Below are 22,679 nucleotides of genomic sequence, written 5' to 3'. Positions count from 1 at the left end.
AGTAGCACCAGTACCTTGGGGTCCCTCAGTGCACAGTTTGGGAACCATGGGGATAAGCAAATCTTGCACAAACTTGTTTCTTTCCTTTCTTTGAGGATATGGGAATTCAAATACGGGAATTGTATATTGCCAGATTTTCACTTCTTTTGATTTGCTGCCTTTTTTTCTTCTTGAGTCATCTTTGGCTTCTTTTTGGCTTCTCTTCCTATGGTCTAATTCTTGAACTTTCCTTTGCCAGTGATTATGCATTTTTCTCTAAAGCAGCACTTCCTAGTAACAGTGCCTCCATTAGCTACATGGCAGTTTTCAGTACATGTAGAGAATATCTATTCCTTGCGCATCCAGACAAAAAATAGGCTCAGGCATGGGAATTAGGATATCAGAATTCTGAAAACTGGTTGTTGCCAGACATTGATGGAAGCCAGCTGCGTACACAGCCCATGGTGCATTAGAGTGTACCATCTGAATGGATTTCTAACTTTCTGATTGCTTCCCTTTACATGAAGTAACTCCTTTCTCATTGGAACCTTGCCAGCTGTGTGCCAGACTTGGCTCTTTTCTGATGCTGCTTTGGCCTCTGGGTAATGAGCAGGTTATCTCCACTTGGCTCCCCATCGCTTACACAGCCTCATGAGTGTGAGCTCACAGCTGTGGCTTAGCATTAGTCTGCTAGATTGTGTTTCACAGAAGCTCTTATATGCATAGATCCTTCCTTCTTCTCTCCCTGTGTCCCTTGGTATTACTTCCAGCTGAACCCTTGCTTTCCTGATTACTTGTCAGCCTTTCAGGGTTTACTCATGGAGTCTTCTGAAACAAAGACGCAACTAGGGATCTCCTGATGTGAAGATTGTGAATTTGAGGAAGTTATCATGCTATCACCTAGTGTTTATTTGTCCTTTTGCATTTGTGCTTTCCTCTCAGCACAAGTAGAATAACATGTGATTGTGCTACCATGTGTCCAGGCTGCCTCATCTTTCAAGTATTTCATATGGGTCCAAGATGATGTTCCACACAGAGAATGTTGTGAATTGCAGGCCCTAGTGGAGGTGAGGAAGATGTGCTGGAGACTCAGGACATACATAGACTTTCCGTCTCCTTACCTTGGACTCAGGGAGTTGAGTGATGGTTAAATATTGGTGTTAATACTAAGTTGTACAGGAAAATGGCTGCAGTTGTCTTAACTAGCTGGAGGTCTGGAATTTGTCCAGGGAAGACTTTCTAGACTCTGAGCAAGTCTGCTTGCAGGTCCTGTCCAGAGACTATCTGAGATAACATTTGCAGAACATGGTCCATGGTTGTTCATGTCCTCATGCTGGTGGTGGGAGGAACCAGAGGTGTTAGAGAAGCCAGCTGAGATTACCTGAGAGAGGTGCTTAGAATTATGAGGTTGCTAAGTTTACTTCTCTGGGTACCTTTATTTAGCTTCTTCCCTTTGGAGATTAACCAGTACAGGAAAAATTTTAGAGCTTGGTAATGTGTATTTAAAAAAAAAATTCCCTGATGTGCTTCAGCAGGGAATGAATGCTTCAAAAACAGTTTACTTACTAAATTGAAACAATAGAAAAATGGCATTTGTTCATTCACATTCTGATATTTGATGGCTGTGTTGTTATTCTGTTGTTAAGGAACTTGGGTTGTTAGACCTGTGAGTGCACTGGCTTGCAGACACCAGAGCTGATTAGTGAAGTACTGTTAAGCTGTTTTAGTGGTAGTAGAGGGTTTGTGTTTTTGGGCTTTTGTTTGTTTTTAGGATGTAGATAAACTGAAGAATCAGATGTATAGATACTAAAAAATTCATTATTGTATTTAAAGATACTAAATGGAAATACCTAAATCAAAATGTGTAGAGAGAGCTCATAGAAACACATAGAAACACACTAAATGGTATATCATTAGGAATTCCACTTGGCTGTAAACCACAGGGTCCTAACTGTAGTGTGGTTGAACGCTAAAGGTTTTCTCACATGAAAAAAAGTCACGATAAGTAGTAGTTTCCTTGGTTTCTGTGGCTCAAGGAAGTTATATGTCTTCAGGTCTTTTGCCCTTTTTTTTGTGGTTCAAAGGTACCTACTGAAGCTCCAGCAAGTATGCTCACATTTTGAGCAGGAAGAATGAGTAGAAGACTTCTGTTTATATCTCAGTGACCAAGAAAGACATATGGCTATCCTTGGCTGCAAGGGAGTCTGGGATATGCTACAATTAATTGGGCCTATTATTGCTACTAATAAAATTTAAGTTATTTTTTAGTAAGACATAAAAGCTGAATGGATATTGGGAAAGCAGCTAACATCTCCACTACAGAAGTATTTTGTATTTCTTTTTACTTTGAAATAAGTCATCTCTCTTAGGGCCCAGTGTTATCTCTGATATGTTTTAGGATATATTGTAAAGTGAATTGAAAGTGATATGAGGACATTCTATTTCTGAATTTATGAAAAGTGAGGAAAGAGGCTATTAAAGAAACCAAAGACTGACACTACAAAATGTGGACGTCAGACGAGTTGCATGCTTTGAGAATTTGCACAATGTGTTCTCCTTCTTCAGAAAGTCAGAGCTCTTTGGGAATGCTTACAGCATTCATGACTTTTGCAAACATTCCAGTCATCTTTGCTGTTGAACTTCCTGTTCTTTTCCCCGGCATGTTTTCCTAGATATTTTTTCTCTCACATAGTAATGAATAGCAGAATGTGAGTGGATGAGACAGTTTTGCTGACCTGTGGACTTTTCCTGTTGTTGTAAAGGAACTTTTTTCCAGGTTGTTGTAATTCTTAGTCCTCAATATGCATATGAATGCCAGGAGTTTTTTAGATAATAAATGTGAGTTTTTTGGCTTTATATATTTTTTAACAAGATCATTTCTTATTAAGGTAGTGGAGTGACCATTTGGCTCTTTCTAGAATTTTCTCTAAATATAACTAATGGGTCAAATGAAAGAAAAACAGTCCTACCACTATTTCTTTCCTTTTTCAATAAATTGTGATTGCAGGCAGTGTCAGCCTACTGTGTCACCTCACAGTGAAACAGCACCAATTCCAGTACCTACTCAAATAAGGAATTATCAGCGCATAGAGCAGAATCTTACATCTACTGCCAGCTCAGGCACAAATGTACATGGTTCTCCAAGGTAAGTCTGTAGCTTTTTTCTTGCTTAATTCTTTTTCTTCTCCTTTAAAAAAAAATTTTATTGTTATTGGAAGACTGTTACTTTCCATGGCATAGTTAGTCTCTTACATGTGTGTATGCTGGAAATGCACAAAATTGAATAAAAAAGTTTTATAATTGATAATTTAAATGATATTTAAGTTTAACTTGATAATATAGTATATGTATATATTTATATATTTTATTTATATATGTTAAGTATACGTGTGTATAGATACATATACTTATAAAGTATAATTAGTTTTAAGAATTGAGGAAGAACTTATTAAAAAAATGAAATCCCACCAGTTGTAGCAGATTATTTACATATTATTTACTTTTTCCCCGAACCTGAGACCTTACTAAGATCATATTAAAGGAATGACAAAGGTACAAGTCCACACAAACACATGAAATAAGAATAGATTATTCTTTTTTTTTTTCTTTTTCTTTTCTTTTTTTTTGTGCTTTAGAGATGGGGTCTCACTACGTTGACCAGGCTGGTCTTGAACTCATGGCCTCAAGCGATCCTCCCATCTCAGCCTCCCAAAGCGCTGGGATTACAGGTGTGAGCCACCATGCCTGGCCAAGCATAGATTATTCTTATTCTATTCAGTGAGAGAGAGTGTGCAGTAAATTTCTGGAAAACAGAAGGGGATAGAAGAATGGTACTTGATTTAGCATGGCAGACGTAAGTATGCATATAATCAGGGATTCTGACATAACGAGAATCACTGTGACTCACAGTATCCTCAGAGAGACCTAAATCTCAGAGAACTCGATAGAGTGGAGGGAGGAAATAGCACTTTGACTTCTGGTAACTAATTCTACATATATGTATAGTCATGGACATACTCTACATATACAGGCCTCTCCTGTGTATGAAATTGCATTTACACAAAGTTGTTAACTGTTATGATACCAAAGGATGAAAAATAAGCCAAGTGGCCACCAGTAATGAACTAATTTATTATGATCCATCTCTGATAATGGAATATTACACACCTTCCATTCCACAAAGAGTGAAGGAGCTCCCTCTGTGCCAAAGTGGAAAGATTTCTAAGTTATATTATAAAATGAAAAAAGTAAAGTGATTAACAGTATATTATGCAGTGATTATCAAAGCTTAGTCTGTGGATCCCTTCAGAGGGTCAATGAGATCAAAACTATTTTCATAATACAAATTAGGACATTACTTGCTTTTTTCATTGCATTGATACATGCACTGATAGTACAAAAAGCAAAGATGGATAAAGCTATTGGAACCTTTGCCTGAATCAGGGTGGTGATACCCAAAAGGTACTATTAGTCTTTGTATTCTTCTCCACCACACACTTGCGGTACAAAGGAACGTCCTTAATGAGGCAGTAAAAATTAATATATTTCTTTGAAAATCTCAATCCTTGAGTAGGATGTACGCATAAAGCACTTTTGCCACGTATTAGAGTAGTTATCTTAGGAAAAGCACTGGTATGATTGTTCTAGTTCCAAGTTGAACTAGCTGCTTTGTCATAGAGTACCCTTTTTACTTTAAAAAATGGCTGACAAACGATGGTTATGGGTATCAAGCAGCCATTTTGTGAAAAATGGTAAGTCCACTTTGAAGAAAACAAGTGATGATAAATGTCAATGATAAAACTTGAGCTTTTAAGTAAAAATTAGAATGTTGGAAAAATTCAGTGGTCAATACAAGTTTGACAGCTTCTGTTATACCTTGACAGGTGTTTCTTTTAAAATTGAGGGTGGTATTTTGTTATGAATATTACTTTTTGATATTGTTTAATGTATCAACATTGGAATATCTGCATAACTCAGTGAACCAATGTTTTCCAAATTACTAAATGGTTAAAAAAATCATGCACAGGTAAAAGTTTCATTCAAAGTGCAAGATTCTTTGCAAAAGAATGGAGTCTCGCATAATGGAGTATGAGTTCATTAATCTGGTTTCAGATCCACATTGCAGTCAACCTTTTAGCAACAACCACTTGCTGAATTTTGGTGTAGTATCAAAGAAGCATGTCACAGTTAACCTGAAAAGGCTACCAAAATATTCCTTTCTTTCACAGTTACACATCTGTGGAAGGCTGGATCCTCCTCATATACTTTACTCAAAATAACGTGTCTTACAACAGATTGAATGCAGAAGCAATTATGAGAATCCAAATGTCTTCTGTGAGCCATTAGAAATTTATAAAAATGTATAAAATAATGCCATGCTTCTCACTAATTTATTTTGTTTTGGAAAATATGCTTATTTTCCTAATCTTATATTACATGGAATAAGCTTATTAATGAGTTAATAATTCTTAAAATTTCTCAGCTTCATTTCGAATACAGTAAATATCAATAGATATAAGTTACATAAACAGAACTCTCTGAGGTCTTCAGTAATTTTTAAGAGTATAAAGAGGACCTAAGACCAAAAAGATTCCAAATGGTTGGTATGTAACATACCACCTTTGGTGTTAAAACATGGTGAAAATAAGAGTATATATTTAGTTTGTTTTGTGTATGCATTAAGGAACTCTGAAAGAATACACTAGAAACTAAGAATCATGGTAACCTTTTGAATAGAATTGGGGAAGTGTTGGGAATTAGGCAAATAGAATAGAAAAATGAGAGGGAGACCTCACTCTTTTTATGCATCTTGTAATTGTTCCATGTGACTATATTACATATTTCTGAAAACTACTCCATGGCATATTGTTAGGAAGTTTCACAAAATGCAGGAAGAAAGAGAGAGTTCTAGAACCTTTTATAAAAGGAATAATTTACTTTTCAGATCTGCAGTGGTGCGAAGGTCCAACACCAGCCCCATGGGCTTCCTCCGGCTGGGATCATGCTCCCCGGTGCCAGCAGACACAGCACAGACAGTTGGACGAAGGCTCTCCACTGGGTCTTCTAGGCCTTACTCACCTTCCCCTTTGGGTAAGGAGAGTGTAAAAACAGTTGTTTTCAACCTTTTTTTCACTGTAATAAATCTGACGTTACACATTCTCCTTAGGAACTTTGGCTCATGATGGCAGTGATTCTCAGCTGGTTGGAGGCCATACCCCGTCCTTCCATCTTTACCCCAATCCCAACTCCCTCTTTTCTTTTTTTCTTTTTCTTTTTTTTTTTTTTTTTTTGAGACGGAGTCTCGCTCTGTCACCCAGGCTGGAGTGCAGTGGCGCAATCTCCACTCACTGCAAGCTCCGCCTTCTGGGTTCACGCCATTCTCCTGCCTCAGCCTCCCGTGTGGCTGGGACTACAGACGCCCGCCACCGCGCCCGGCTAATTTGTGTATTTTTAGTAGAGACGGGGTTTCACCGTGTTAGTCAGGATGGTCTCGATCTCCTGACCTCGTGATCCGCCCATCTCGGCCTCCCAAAGTGTTGGGATTACAGGCGTGAGCCACCGCGCCCGGCCCTTTTTTTCTTTTTCTTTTTCTTTCTTTATTTGAGACAAGGTCTCACTCTGTTGCCCAGGCTGGAGTGCAGGGGCATGATCTCGGCTCACTGCAGCCTCCGCCTCCTGGGTCCAAAGGAGCTTTCCACCTCAGCCTCCCAAGTAGCTGGAATTACAGGCGCATGCCACCACACCCAGCTAATTTTTTTAATTTTTTTATTTTTATAGAGGCAAAGTTTCATTATGTTACCCAGGCTGGTCTCGAGCTCCTGGGCTCAAGCAATCCACTCGCCTTGGCCTTCCAAAGTGCGGGGGTTATAGGTGTGAGCCACCGCGTCTGGCCCCAATTCTTTTTGAGAATCTCTGTATAAATGTGTTAGGATCTCTACTGGAAATACAATAATATAAATGTAACTTATGTATAAAAAGCGTCTCCTTTGGGATTGGGCTCTGAATGCAAAGTCAGAAACCCTAGGTTGAAGTGCATAAAATGCCTTTTCTACTTATCTCTCATAAGGATTACTGTATAGCAGCTCTGGGTCACAATTACCAGAAACCTTCCAGTTCCGGTAGGCATGTGGTGGCAGCTTCGTTAAGATCTTCCCACTTCTCCTGGTACTGTAATAAGGAGAATGCCGATACAAACAACACCAGCAACAACAAAAACCCTCCCAAAAGGAGAAACAAACCGTATACCGTATCTTCAGTGAAACCAAGAGACAGAAATAAAAGCTCAAACTCCAGAAATATGTGTAAGAGAGCCAAAGCCACTGAGACTACAGCAGCTGTATGAGAGGCAGCATTGAGGTGGTGGGAAGAACAGGTGGTGCACACAGGGCCCAGGGGTGGCAGATCTCAAAACTGCAAAAAAACGCTTCCAGGGGAGGGCCCCACCTTCAGTCAGAACTGCTGAAGTAAGACTAAGATGGAACAGGAAGAAATCTGAAGAGACAGAAAGAGAAGGGCTTTCCTCAGGAGCCCTATTTAAAACAAGACAAAACACACAATGATGGTGTTGAAAAAGGAAAAAAGTTTAAATTGCCACATTACCTGTTGCAATGGTTTCAAAGCTGTTTTTAGATGAAAAATCTTTGAATAAAATTTTGGCCCTTTCTCACTCCTGCAGCAGCCCCTGAGGTACTTCAGGGTCTCCAAAGACAAGGTCCAGATCTCATTCTTGCACACAAGAATAAAGCCCTTCCCTAAGGATCTGATCTCGCCGGCTGCCTGATCCCTTGGAATGAGCCCTCTTGATGTAGACATATGTTTCTCATCTGCTTAAACTGCCCTGAAGCCTTCCCTAACTCTCTCTATGTTAGTTTTAGTTCTCAGAGAAATGGATGCATAGAACATACTAGATATACAAGAGAGTGACTTGGGGAAACTCCTGTGAAGAATGAAGGGGAGGAGCAGGAGGAAGCAGGGAGGGCCCTCAGACCAAACATAGGTCCAACACCTGGAAAAGGAGGGCAGGAAGGAGGAAGAGCTGGCCAGGAAGAGTCTCAGACTGTGATGTAGGTCTAAGAAGGTTTCAGCCAGACTGAAGGAGTAGCCCCAAGCACTGGATTGTCTTGTTAGAGGAATTCCCTGACCTGCTTCAACAAGCCTGAATTAGTGCCCCACCATATGCAGTCACTGGCTGGGAACAGCTCCTGGGGGAAGCCTAGCCTTGGCACCAGTGTGGTAGATCCAGAGGGACTGCAGCTGGGGCTGTCTGTTAGCCGTGCCCTGCAGCTCCCCAAGCCCGGACACTTTGTACAAACTCTTTGTACTTATCTGTCTTATGGACATACTTGTTAGGAGCATTTGTTTGTTTATGTGGCTTTTCTTCCCCTAATGTTCTTGTTTCAAGGCAGATTATACGATACTTTTTATCTTAGTGTGCAGCACCCAGCAGATTGGTCCTCTGGTAAATGTTAGTTGAACCAAACCTTTGTTCCTTAAAATTTTCTAACCAGTAATTTACGTGTAATTTGTGCATGTGTTGCCTGTTGCTGTCTTTTATTGGTTTTGGATATTTTTCTTCCTTTTCCCATCTTTTTTTTTTTTGTAGTTGGTACCATTCCTGAGCAATTCAGTCAGTGCTGCTGTGGGCATCCTCAGGGCCATGACTCCAGGAGTAGAAACTCCTCAGGTAGGAGAATGTATTTGGTTTATTAATAATTTGAATTGTATTATAAATGGATTTGAGTTGTGTTTTTCTAGTCTTATCAAAGAACAGAATTGATATGAATTATCTCCTCTGCCATCCTGATTTTTAGAATCTTGGTCTAATGTGGTTTAACATATCATAAAGCTAATCTAATACCTCCTTTTGAATATGAGATTCCTTAATGAAAGTAAGTCTTAGGAATTAAATAACTTGGCTAAGTTTTGCTTATTTTCACATAGATAATGAAAATTATTTACGAAGTGAAATTTCATTACTTTAATACTATTGATTAATACCTTTTTTTTTTTTACATTGGAGTCTCGCTCTGTCGCCTAGGCTGGAATGCAGTGGCACGATCTTGGCTCACTGCAACCTCTGCCTCCTGGGTTCAAGCAATTCTTCTACCTCAACCTCCCAAGTAGCTGGGACTACAGGCAAGCGCCACCATGTCCGGCTAACTTTTGTATTTTTAGTAGAGATGGGGTTTCACTATATTGGCCAGGCTAGACTCAAACTCCTGACCTTGTGATCCTCCTGCCTTGGCCTCCCAAAGTGTTGGAATTACAGGTGTGAGCCACCGTTTTGGAATGATTAATACTGTTTTTGGTAAGAGCCATGAGTCAGCATCAGATAAAATAATACAGATTTTTTTTTTTTGTTTGTTTGTTTTGAGACGGAGTCTGGCTCTGTTGCCCAGGCTGGAGTGCAGTGACGCGATCTCGGCTCACTGTAACCTCTGCCTCCCGGGTTCAGGTCATTCTCCTGCCTCAGCCTCCCGAGTAGCTGGGACTACAGGCGCCTGTCACCACGCCCGGCTAATTTTTTGTATTTTTAGTAGAGATGGGGTTTCACCGTGTTCGCCAGGATGGTCTCGATCTCCTGACCTCGTGATCCGCCCGCCTCGGCCTCCCAAAGTGCTGGGATTACAGGCGTGAGCCACCGCGCCGGTCCAGATTTTTTAAATTATATGTATATGCCTGAAAATATATGTGTGAATCGCGGCTTTATAAGTTAAATTCTATTGTATGGATATTTGAGGAGTTGACCAGTTAGAGGACTCCTGTATTACTTAGAAAAGCACTCTTTAACGAAGCTTAAATAACTTTAGCCAGACCATAAGATTTAACACGAATTTATTTTTATAAAGCGCAGTAAAATTAAATATCAAGTTTGGAATGAGGTGAAGCCAGGAGTGGTCAACAGCAAAGCTTCTGTTGGTTTCTGTTTTTAGAATAATGATGGTTAGGTCACTAAGAATATTTGCATGCACTTAATGTTAATTCTTGATAGTTTGGCTTCTAAGAAACTCCGAAGAGTGTGTAACTGGAGTCAAGGATTAGTGGACCTTGGGTTGGCAACAAGGTTTGTAGGGGGGAAAAGGGGACCTTATGTCCTAGACTCTTGATTTGGTTTCCCCTGAGAGGCAAGGATATCTGCGGGCAAGTGTTTTCTTTGTGAGAATATGGATGCTTTCGGTTTTAAGTGTGTAATTTAATGGACAAAGTACAGAAAATTCACATGCTTGTTATTTTTACACAAAGTAAAATCTGGGAAAGGTCTGTTATCTTATGATCTTCTTTCCTACACATTATATATATTTGTTTATTTTGTTTTTTTTGAATAAGGAGTTATTTTGGGTTAGTTTGAGTTTTCTTTTAGTTGCTGTGTGAGAAAAGAGAATAATTACGTAGATTTACCAAGGTATGTATTCATATAGAGTAAAAATCATCCTGTTCAATGTAGGTTTTTGTTGTATTTATTAACTTTAATCACTAACGATATTGCTCTCTTTGGTGCTAATCAGACCTTGCATTAATCTGAGTTACTTACTAGCTACTGATTAAAAACAACGAGTAACCCATAATCATTAAAATCTGTCTCCTGAGAATATGAACAATGGATTTGTTTTGCAAAGGATGGCAGAAAAATAGTCTCTTGCCAAGTAAATCACTTTTAGAATGTCTTATGAAAAATAAGATGTTTATCAGAATTCTCATTTTAAAAACTGTCTTCTTAATTTTTACATTTTTGCACTGCACTTCTTCACTTTGAGTTAACGTTACATTTGTTTTCTTGTCAGGTTCTCCAGTGCCACAAGCTCAGTCACCACAGTCCCTCTTATTGGGTGCTAGACTGCAGAGTGCCCCCACCCTCACTGACATCTATCAGAACAAGCAGAAGCTCAGAAAGCAGCACTCTGACCCCGTGTGCCCAACCCATGCTGGGGCTGGGTACAGCTACTCACCTCAGCCCAGCCGGCCTGGCAGCCTTGGAACTTCTCCCACCAAGCACTTGGGGTCCTCTCCACGGAGTTCTGACTGGTTCTTTAAAACTCCTTTGCCAACAATCATTGGCTCTCCTACTAAGGTGTGTTTATTAAACCCTTTTGTAGGTTAGGAACTAGTATAGTACTTTATGGAAAGGATTCATTATGAGAATAGCTATAATTTATTTATTTCATTTTTTGAGACAGAGTCTTGCTTTGTTGCCCAGGCTGGAGTACAGTGGTGCAAGCTCAGCTCACTACAACCTCTGCTTCCCAGGTTCAAACCATTCTGGTACCTCAAGCTCCTGAGTAGCTGGGATTACAGGCATGTGCCACCTTGCCCAGCTAATTTTTTTGTATTTTTAGTAGAGATGGGGTTTCACCATGTTGGCCAGTCTGGTCTTGAACTCCTGGTCTCAAGTAATCTGCCTGCCTCAGTCTCCCAAAATGCTGGAAGTACAGGTGTGAGCCACCACTCCTGGCCAATAATAGTTATAATATAATGAACACTTTCTATGTGCCAGATGCAGTGTAAGTACTTTACTTGCAGAATTCTTTTTGTGTATGATCCCATTTAATCCTGATAAAAGGAAATTGAGGCTTAGAGAGTTTAAATGAACTGTGCAAGGTCACTCAAGCTGTAAATAGAACTGCCAGTGTTTGAATCTGGGTTTGACTGACGCCAGAGTCCATACTCCTGCCAGGTCTGACCCGCAGACCCTGACGAAGCAGTGGATGAAAAAATGCACTCCAACACAGACATTCAGTGAAGGAGTGGGCTAGGGGACTGGGCCGTTCGCAGAAAGAGTTGTAGCCACCATGGCTCTGACATGCTAGTGCTGCAGACATTTATTTAGTACAGATTTAATGACAAAGGCCTTGAGTCAACATACTTGTGGGTAATTGCGTGTAGATGATTAAAGGCCAGGTTCCAAGGCCTAAGTAAACTAACTTATCTAGATCAGTTTTTTTTCATCCCCTTGTTACCTAACCTAACCTGTCAGGCACCGGATAAGAGAAGCTGGCTGCCTTCAGCCAAATCCTAGCTTTTGTAAAACTTCTCGGCCTTCCGAGAAGGTTTGTATCTTTCTACAATTTTTCCCACCACCCTGACCAATACTTCTGACTACTGCGTCACATAAACCTTCCATTACTGAATAGTTCATGCATTATATTAACTAGTTTACATATATATGTCTCTTTAGACCACAGCTCCTTTCAAAATCCCTAAAACGCAAGCATCTTCCAACCTGTTAGCCTTGGTTACTCGTCATGGGCCTGCTGAAGAACAATCCAAAGATGGGAATGAACCACGGGAATGTGCCCATTGCCTCTTAGTGCAAGGAAGTGAGAGGCAGCGGGCTGAGCAGCAGAGCAAGGCAGTGTTTGGCAGGTAAAAGACTGTTTCCATTCTAGCCTTAAACATTAAAACTGTAATAGTAAAACGAATAGATTTCTATTATAAAAGCAGCAAGACTACATTAGTATAGCAGGTGATTTATGCCATATGGTTATTGATATGTACGGCATACATTTAGAATCTCTGAAAACCATAGATGCTTCCTGTAACTGTGTAAGTACATAGTTCTTCCTGAACTTCTTGAATATTCTATTTCTGTCCTTTATTTTTATTATTGAAGTTTATCTCTACCCTGAATGGTTTGGTATCTATTTCTTGTTTCCTCATTCTCTAACTTCCTATTAACCCTTCTAGTTTTAAAAAGTATAGTTTTCCTTTATTAAAAACATCACCATTCTTTTTAGGTCTGTCAGTACTGGGAAGTTATCAGATCAACAAGGAAAGACTCCTATAGGTGGACATCAGGGCAGCACAGACAGTTTAAATACAGAACGACCAATGGATATAGGTAAGAAAAATGTAGTTTCTTTTTAGGCAAATAATTTGCTAGCATATGTATTAGTTTCTTACTGCTGTTGTAACAAATCACCACATGCTTGGTGGCATAAAATAACACAAATGTATTATTTTACAGTTCTGGATGTCATACCTATCCTCTCATCTTCCTCCTCAGTAGCCCATTCACAGCAGGAGGTTATTCAGTATCTTGATGAGCAGCAGTCTGTGAGTTATTAATAGAAGGAGTTCTGACAAAGATTTTTTTTTTGTCAGTAGGATAATACTGGTCGAAGTTGGCCTAAACCTACATGTACTCCTGAGCATTTACTTTACAGTGACTGGATTTTATAAAGACCCATACGTCACTGAGACCCCTGAACCTTTTGGGGTTGCTCCAGAGACTGTATGTTCATAACCACCCATACATATCTAGATTACTTGGCCTGCGTGTCAAAAAACAAAAACAAAATGCAGATTCTGGACTCTTAATTCCGTATTCCAGACTTGCTTGCTTAAATTTTCTGGGGGTTTTTAGGAATCAATATATGTAATACACTCCCAGGTGATTATTGTGGGCACTCAAATTTGAGAATCACTATTGTAATCTACTTGGTTTTTTTTCTCTATGATTTTTTAATTTTCCCCACGAGCATCCAAAGGAGGAAATGTCTGAGCCAGCATGGTTTCTAACCCAAAGAGAATACTGTAGGATTTAATATTTCACTGTACTCTCTTCTTCCCTTCAGTTTCTAAAGAGAAGTCTGATGTAATTCTTACCCTTGTTCTCTATAGGTGAGGTGTGTTTTTGTCTTTGGCTTCTTTCAGAACTTTCTCTTTGTCTTTGATTCTCTGAAGTTTCAATATTATCGATATGCTTAGATGCAGATTTTTTCATATTCGTTCTGCTTGGTATTTTCTGTTTCCTAGGTCCGTGGTTTGATTCTGTCATTAATTTTGGAAGTTTTTCAGCCATTATTACTGCTTTGAATGTTTCTTCTGCTTTTCTCTCTCATTCTTCTGGTATTCACATTAAGTGTATGTTCCACTCTTATAGTTGGCCCATTGGTTTTAAGAGTCTCATGCTCTGCTGACTGAGCTAGCCAGGCACTGGCTCCATTGTTCTTAGTCTGTTCTTTTTTCTTCTTCTTATTTTCATTCTTTCTCTTTGCTTTTTAGTTCAGGAAGTTTCAGGAAGATATTGACATATCTTTAATCTCACTGATTCTTTCCTTGGCAAAGTCCAGTCTACTGATGAGCCCATCAAAGGCATTCTTTGTTTCTGTTACCGTGATTTTGATTTTTAGCATTTCTTTTAGACTCTTTCTGAGTTTCCATCTCTCTGTCTATATTACCTATCTGTTCTTGCATGTTGTCCACTTTTTCCATTAGAGCCCTTAGTATATTAATTATCATTACTTTAAATTCCCAGTGTGATATTAAATAATTCCAGTATCTCTGCCATATGTGAGTCTGGTTCTGATGTTTGACTTGCTCTCTCTTTTCAAACTGTATTTTTGCCTTTTAGCATGCCTTTTAATTGAGGCCGAGTATGATATACTTTGTTTAAAAACTGAGTTAAATAGGCCTCTAGTATGAGGTTTTTTGTTTATCTGGCCAGGAGTTAAGCTTTATTTAGCATTTGTCGTAGCTGTGGGTATCAGAGGCTAAAATTTTCTCTGGTATCCTTGTTTTTGTCTCTCCTATTGTCTTTGGGTTTCCCTGTACACTCCTTAAATTGCATCTGGACCTTGCCTAACTCTGTATTTTCTTCTGACAGCTTTATAATTCTAATTTTAAAAGTGTAAGATGTAGCTCTTACACTTACATCTGTGGTTCAGTTTGACTTAATTCTTATGGATGATGTGGTGAAGGGATCCAGCTTTATTCTTTTGGATGGGCTATTCCGTGGTCGCAGCACCATTGAAGATTATTCTTTCCCTGTTGTGTTGTTTTGCTATTTTTGCTAGCCTTGTCAAAAATTGGTTGACCATTGATGGGTTAGGTTTTGTGGCCCCACTCAAATCTTATCTTGAAATGTAATTCCCTTAATTTCCATGTGTCAAGGGAGAGACCAGGTGGAGGTAATTGAATCATGGGGGCAGTTTCCCCCATGATGTTCTGGTGATAGTGAGTTCTCACGAAATATGATGGTTTTATAAGGGGGTTCTTCCCCACTTTGCTCGGCATTTCTCCTTCCTGCTGCCTTGTGAAGAAAGTGCCTTGCTTCCCCTTTGCCTTCCACCATAATTGTAGGTTTCCTGAGGCCTCCCCAGCCATGCTTAACTGTGAGTCAATTAAAGCTCTTTCTTTTATAAATTTCCCAGTCTTGGGCATTATTTATAGCAGTAGGAAAACGAACTAATACAACCATAAATATGTTTATTTCTGGACTCAACTATTTCATTGATACATACGTCAATTCATGCTGGTACCATACTACCTTGATTACTGTAGCTTTGTCTTAAGTTTCAAAATCAGGAAATAGGAGTTTTTCTTTTTTGTGCTTTTTCAAGATTGTTTTGGTTATTAAGGGTGTCTTGAGTTTCCATATGAATTTTTGCATCATCTTGTCAGTTTCTGTAGAGAGACTGGCTGGGTTTTTGATGGAGATTGCATTATTAGATCAATTTAGTGAATATTGAAGTCTTTCTTAGTGCATTTTGTGCTGCTATAACAGAACATCTGAGACTGCATAATTTATAATGAACAGAAATTTACTTTCTTACCATTCTGTAGGCTGAAAGTCCAAGATCAAGGCACTTACTCTGGTGAGAGTCTTGCTGCTTTGTCACATAGGGGAAGGCAGAGGGGCAGGAGAGGGCTTGTCCTTTAACCTCAATTCCTTTTATAATGGCATTAATCCATTCATGAGGGCTTTTGGGTCTTGTTTCCTCTTAGTCTGGTCAAAGGTTTGTTAATTTTATTTATCTTTTCAGTAAACCACTTTCATTTCCTTGATCTTTTGTATTGTTTTCTTAGTTTCAATTTTGTTTATTTGTGCCCTGATTTTTATTATTTCTTTTCTTCTAGTAATTTTAGGTTTGGTTTGCTCTTGCTTTTCTAGTTCTTTAAGATGCATTGTTAGGTTTTTTGAAGATTTCTTCTTTTTTGATGTGTAAGCACTTTTAGCTATAAATTTTCCGCTTACTTCTGCTTTCACTGTAATCCCAAAGGTATGGTATGTTTCCATTATTATTTGTTTCAATAAATTTTTCAATTTCCTTCTTTCTTCATTGACCCACTGATCATTCAGGAGCATATTGTTTAATTTCCATGTATTTATATAGTTTCCAAAATACCTCTTATTAATTTCTAGTTTTATTTCATGGTGGTCAGAGAAGATAACTTGATATTATTTCAAAAAAATTTTTTTTTTTTTGTAAACAGGGTGTTGCTGGAGTGCAGTGGCATGATGTTGGTGCACTGCAATCTCCACCTCCCAGATTCAAGCAATTCTTGTGCCTCAGCCTCCCTCGTTGCTGGGATTACAGGTGTGTACCACCATGCCTAGCTAATTTTTGTAATTTTTTTTTTCCTTTTTAGAGAGTTTCACTCTGTTTCCCAGGCTGGAGTACAGTGCTGCAATCTTGGCTCACTGCAACCTCCTCCTGGATCCAAGTGATTCTCCTGCCTCAGCCTCTTGAGTAACTGGAACCACGGGTGTGTGCCACCATACGCAGCTTTTTTTGTATTTTTAGTAGAGACAGGGTTTCACCATGTTGGCCAAGCTGGTCTGGAACTCCTGGCCTCATGTGATTTGCCCGCCTCAGCCTCCCAAAGTGCTGGGATTATAGGCTTGAGCCACTGTGCCCACCTAATTTTTGTAATTTTAGTAGAGACAGGATTTGCCATGTTGGCAAAGCTGGTTTTGAACTCCTGACCTCAAGTGATCTGCCCACCTCGGCCTCCCACAGTGCTGCAACTACAGGTGTGAGCCACTATGCCATTGTTGTTGTTGTTTAATGTTTTATGACTTGTTTTGTGACCTAACATATGGTCTATCATTGAGAATGATCCATATGCTGAGTGGAATGTATATTCTGCAGCCATTGGGTGAAACGTTCTGTAAATATCAATAAGGACCTATAGTGCAGATTATGTCTGATGTTTCTTTGTTGATTTTCTGTTTGGATGATCTATCCAAGTATGAAAGTGGGGTGCTGAAGTTTCCAGCTATTATTGTATTGGGATCTATCTCTGTCTTTAGCTCTAATAATAATATTTGCTTTATATGTCTGTATGCTCCAGTGTTGGGTGCGTATATACCTACAGTTGTCATATTCTCTTGCTGAATTGACCCCTTTGTCATTATATAATGACCTTTGTCTCTTCTTATGGTTTTTGTCTTGAAATCTATTTTGTCTGATGTAAGTATAGCTACTCCTGTTCTTTTTTAGTTTCCATTGCATGGAATATCCTTTTCCATCCCTTTATTATCAGTCTATGTGTGTCTCTATAGGTGAAGTGTGTTTCTTATAGGCACCAGATAGGTGGGGCTTATTTTTTTAATCCATTCAGCCACTCAATGTCTTTTAACTCATGATTGAAGAGTTTAGTTCATTTATATTCAATGTTTGTATTGGTAATTAAGGACTTAATCCTGCCATTTTGTTATTTGTTTTCTGGTCTTCTTTTTCCTTCCTTCCTTCCTCCCGCCCTCCTTCTTGCTTTTAGTGAAGGTGATTTTCTCTGGTGGTATCATTGAATTTCTTGCTTTCTATTTTTTGTGTATCCAGTATATGTTTTTTTATTTGAGGTTACCATGAGCTTGCAAATACTATCCATTAATTCGATTTAATTTAATTTTTTTATTTTTGAGATGGAGTTTCGCTGTTGTCACCCAGACTGGAGTGCAATGGCACGATCTTGGCTCACTGCAACCTCTGCCTCCTGGGTTCAAGTGATTATCCTGCCTCAGCCTCCCAAGTAGCTGGGATTACAGGCGCCTGCCACCATACCCGGCAAATTTTTGTGTTTTTAGTAGAGATGGAGTTTCACCATGTTTGCCAGGATAGTCTCAAACTCCTGACCTCAGGTGATTCACCTGTCTTGGCCTCCCAAATTGCTAGGATTATAGGCGTGAGCCACTGCTCCCGGCCCCGATGCATTATTTTAAAGTGATGACAACACTGATTGCATAAACAAGCAATAAGAAAACTAAAAATACTCTAATTTTATCTCCTTGCTTCTTAACTTTTTGTTGTTTCTCTCTACATGTTATTGTACTGTCTACCTTTTGAAAAGTTGTAGTTATTATTTTTGATTGGATCATTGTTTAGTCTTTCTACTTAAGGCCAATAACCCTTAGACTTGTTCTTTTGCAGCTATTTTTTTAGATCTTGTAGGCTTCCTTCATTCTTTTTCATTTTTTTCTTTTGTTTCCTCTTTATTTTCAAATAGCCTATTTTCATAGCTCACTAATTCTTTCTTCTGCTTAATCAATTCTGCTATTAAGAGACTCCAGTGCATTCTTCAGTATGTCAATTGCATTTTTCACCTCTGGAATTTTTACTTGATTCTTTTAATTATATCAATCTGTGTTAGATTTATCTGATAGAATTTTGAATTTCTTCTCTATGTTATCTTAAATTTCCTTGAGTTTTCTCAAAACAGCTATTTTGAATTCTCTGTCTGAAAGGTTATATATCTCTCTTTCTCCATGATTGGTCCCTGGTGCCTCATTTAGTTCACTTGGTAGGTTCATGTTTTCCTGACTGGTCTTGATATAGATTTTTGTCCATGTCTGGGCATTGACATGTTAGGTATTTACTGTTGTCTTCACAGTCTGGGCTTTGCAATCTGTACCCGTCCTTCTTGGGGAGACTTTCTGGGTATTTGACAGGACTTAGGCTCCAAGCCCAATAATGCTGTAGTTCTTGCAGACTTGTAGACTTGGATAAGATCCAGAAGAATTCTATGGATTACCAGGTAGAGACTTTTGTTCTGTTCCCTTTTTATCAAAAGTTGAGCAACTAATGGCGTATCTCTCTTTCTATGCTGAGCTGCTTGGAGGTGGGGGTGGGGTGATGCAAATACCCCTGTGGCCACCACCACTGGAACTACCTCGTTCAGACCTGAAGCCAGCACAGCCCTGGGTCTTGTCCAAGGCCCTCTATAACCACTGCCTGGCTACCACCTATGTTCGCTCAAGCCCCAGGACTTAAAATCAGCAGGTGGTGAAACCAGCCAGGTTTGTGTCCTTCCTTTCAGGGCAACAAGTTCCCCAGGCTCCAGGCATGTCCAGAGATGCTATCTGGGAGTCAGGGATAGGAATTTAAAAACCTTAGAAATCTACCTGGTGTCCTATCCTACTGCAGCGAAGCTGCCACTCAAACCACAAGACAAAGTCCTTCCCAATCTTTCCCGCCCTTACCACAGGCAGAGGAACCTTTCCCTGTGGCCATAACCACCACTGGCCCACAAGGAGTTCTGCCAGGCCACCACTGATGTTAACTTAAGGCCCAAGGGCTCTTCAGTCAGCGTGTACTGAGTGCTACTAGGCCTAGGACCCCACCCTTCAGGGCAGGTCCAGAAATGTCCAAGAGCCTAGGCCTAGATTTGGGAACCCCAAGAGCCTGCTTAGTGCTCTATCCCACTGTGATCAAGCTATGCCTGAAGCCAGCATGTCTCAGAGTCTCCCCCAAGGCCCAAGCATGCTCCCTGGGTAGTGGTTATTGCTTACTCAGGGCCCGAGGACTCTTCAGTCAGTAGGTGATGAATCTTGCCAAGACTGGGTCTTTTTTTTTTTCAAGGCCAGTGAGTTCCCTTCTGGCTCAGGGTGTGGCTAGAAATGTCAACAGGAACTAGGGCCTGGGATGGCGGTCTCACGACTCTGCCCAGAGTCTGTCCTACTGTGGCTGAGCCTAGTATCCAAGACACAAGAGAAAGCCCCTTTTACCTTTCTCTCTTGTCCTCAAGCAGAAGGAAGGAGTCACTTTTGTTGCTGTGAGCTGCGCTGCCTGGGTTTGGGAGGAGGAATGGCACAAACCCTCCCTTAGAAGCCCTGTCTGATGTCTCCCTAGGTTGTGCCCCAATCCACTGACTCTAAGCCCAGCACAGAACCAGGATTTGGCTAGGAATTGCGTTCCTTGTATCCTAGACTGCCTTTCAAGTTCACTTTGAACCCAGAGCGCTTTAGCTTGTGGTGGCAAGGCTTGTGGAAACTCACATTCTGGCCACTCAGGTGGGCACTTTCCCTCAAGCTACGGCTGGTCCAAGTGCTCCCTCTGTGGGCGGATACCAGCTGAGTTCAGCATGGTTTTGTTTTGCACTGTGACAGGGCAGGACTGAGTTCAGTGTGCAGTCCTCAAATTGCTGCACTCTCCCTCCCCCAAGTACACAGATGATTTCTTCACCACACACAGCCACTGCCAGGGGAGTGGCGGAGGGTAGTGCTGGCAATTCAAGACTACCTTTCCTACCCTCTTCAGTGTCGCTTTCAGTGATACGAAGTTAAAACCAGGTACCGTGATTACTCACCTGATTTTTGGTTCTTATAAAGGTGCTTTATTGTGCGCAAATTTTGGGGGGGTGTATTGTACAATTGGTGGAGGCTTCTATTTTGCCATCTTACTCTGGTTTGTAATTTTTTGTCTTTGAAAAGAAGCTAAGAAAAGAAAGCAAGTATGTGTTTATAGTTTGTTATATTAACTTTCTTATTTATCATTTCTGGTTCTCTTGGTTTGTTTTTGTTTTTGTGGATTTGATTTACCATCTGGTGTCATTTCCTTACCCTAATACAGTTTTAATCCCATCTGACTCCTTTATGTTATTATTATCAAATATATTTCTGGCTGGGTGCAGTGGCTCGCTCCTGTAATCCCAACACTGTGGAAGGCTGAGGCAGGAGGATCACTTGAGCTCAGGAGTTCGATGCTGCAGTGAGCTGTGGTCACACCACTGCCCTTCAGCCTGGGTGACAGGTGGAGACCCAGTCTCTAAAAAAATAAAAAGTAAGGCCAGGCGCAGGGGCTCATGCCTGTAATCCCAGCAGTTTGAGAGGCCAAGGCGGGTGGATTACAAGGTCAAGAGATCGAGACTATCCTGGCCAACATGGTGAAACCCCGTCTCTACTAAAAATACAAAAATCAGCTGGGCGTGGTGGCACCCACCTGTAATCCCCACTACTCGGAAGGCTGAGGCAGGAGAATCAGGAGGCGGAGGTTGCAATGAGCCAGGATCTCGCCAGTGCACTCCAGCCTGGTGACAGAGTGAGATTCCGTCTCCAAAAAAAAAATAATAATAATAATTAAATGAACTTTACATTTCTATATGCTATAGACCTGACAATGCAACTGTATACATGTTTTATACAGTTGCTTTTTAAATCAGTTAACAGAAGAACTATATAGTTTGTGTTTTATAATTATCTTTACAGATTGGGATTACTATTTCGAGTTAGTTACTTTTGGTCTGAAGAACTATCCTTTGTCCTTTATATTTCTTGTAAGACAGGTCTGCTGGCAGTGAATTCTCTCAGCTTTTGTTTGAGAATGTCTTTATTTTGATTTCTTTTTTTTCTTTCTTTTTTTTTTTTTTTTTTTTGAGACGGAGTCTCGCTCTGTCACCCAGGCTGAGTGCAATGGCACGATCTCGGCTCACTGTAACCTCTGCCTCCTGGGTTCAAGAGATTCTCCTGACTCAGGCTCTTGAGTCAGGCCTATGATTACAGGCACACATCACCACGCCCGGCAATTTTTTGCATTTTTAGTAGAAACAGGGTTTCACTACGTTGTCCAGGCTGGTCTCGAACTCCTGACCTCAGGTGATCCACCCACCTTGGCCTCCCAAAGTGCTAGGATTACATGCATGAGCCACCACACCCACCCTAGCTTAACATGTTTTTATTCCCGGTTCTTGGCCTTCACTTTTTAGGACTGTCTTCAACATGTATAACTTACAGTTCATGTATTTTAGAAGTATACAAATGTAACTCCAAATGCTAGATTTTGGTGTGAAGAAGATTCACACTTGAGATTACTATAAATTATTTTAATGAAAATATTGTATTACATTTTCTGATTTTAAGAGCAATAAGTACTTTTTGTAAGAAGAGAGGAAAAAAACCCAAAAAACTAGACTCCTGATATAAAAGTCAGTATCCCATACTGTAACATTAAACCTAGCATTCCACAAGAGAATAAATATAAGATTGAAACTGTAAAAAAAAAAAAAAAAAAAAAAAAAGTCAGTATCCACCTGCAATCCCATCTCCCAGATATAAACACTATCAAGGTAACATGACCTTCTGTAAACTTCTTGTTGTAGCTCCAGCAGGAGCCTGTGGTATTGTTCTGGCACCTCCTGCAGGTATAGCAGCGAGTTCCAGGGCTGTCCTCTTCACTGTAGGGTCTCCTCCACACAGTGCAGTGGCCCCCACTTGTACCCACATGCTCCTTCGAGCAAGAACAACCTCAGGTAAGGAGCATTTGTTGTATTACAGTCTTGGGCTAGTATTTGGAATGTAGTGTTTTGACAAATGACTCAGTGTTGTAACTTGGCCAAGTCACTTAATTCTCTGGGCTTCAGTTTCTTTACCAGTGAAATGGAGATTACTATTTTCTTTATCTTAATGGGTTTTAAGAAGTAAATGAGGCATTATTTGTGGGAAAAAAAACTTTGTAAAGTGCTATATTATATATTAAAATATTATATGTTCTATATAATATATTACAAAGTGACATAGTATAAATATGACTTATTCATGAAGAAGCAAATCAAATATGGTTCTTCTCAGCTTATATATTAAAGGGTTACTTTAGTAGATCCAATAAATTATTTGAAAATTATAGGCTATTTGTTTGTTTGTTTTAAAGAAACTTGTTTTGGCCAGGTGTGGTGGCTCATGCCTGTAATCCCAGCACTTTAGGAGGCTG

The 22,679-nt window shown here is 39.9% G+C and overlaps 1 protein-coding gene across 6 annotated transcripts in view; it reads left to right on the top strand.

Annotated features, from left to right (window-relative positions):
* Positions 1–22,679, top strand: part of ULK2 (unc-51 like autophagy activating kinase 2) — a 100,331-nt gene that overhangs the window by 63,657 nt on the left and 13,995 nt on the right. For 4 of the 6 annotated variants that reach the window (XM_008010636.3, XM_037987205.2, XM_008010635.3 and 1 more), the window contains 7 exons: positions 2,987–3,124; positions 5,924–6,069; positions 8,582–8,662; positions 10,761–11,047; positions 12,152–12,339; positions 12,711–12,814; positions 22,072–22,221. In XM_008010636.3, the coding sequence (XP_008008827.1) occupies positions 2,987–3,124; positions 5,924–6,069; positions 8,582–8,662; positions 10,761–11,047; positions 12,152–12,339; positions 12,711–12,814; positions 22,072–22,221 (1,094 nt within the window). The remainder of the gene's footprint in view (positions 1–2,986; positions 3,125–5,923; positions 6,070–8,581; positions 8,663–10,760; positions 11,048–12,151; positions 12,340–12,710; positions 12,815–22,071; positions 22,222–22,679) is intronic. The other 2 variants (XM_037987206.2, XM_037987204.2) reach the window with 1 other exon arrangement.

Source organism: Chlorocebus sabaeus, chromosome 16 (assembly GCF_047675955.1).
Source record: "Chlorocebus sabaeus isolate Y175 chromosome 16, mChlSab1.0.hap1, whole genome shotgun sequence".
Taxonomy (NCBI): domain Eukaryota; kingdom Metazoa; phylum Chordata; class Mammalia; order Primates; family Cercopithecidae; genus Chlorocebus; species Chlorocebus sabaeus.
This window is presented reverse-complemented; position numbering and strand designations above follow the sequence as displayed.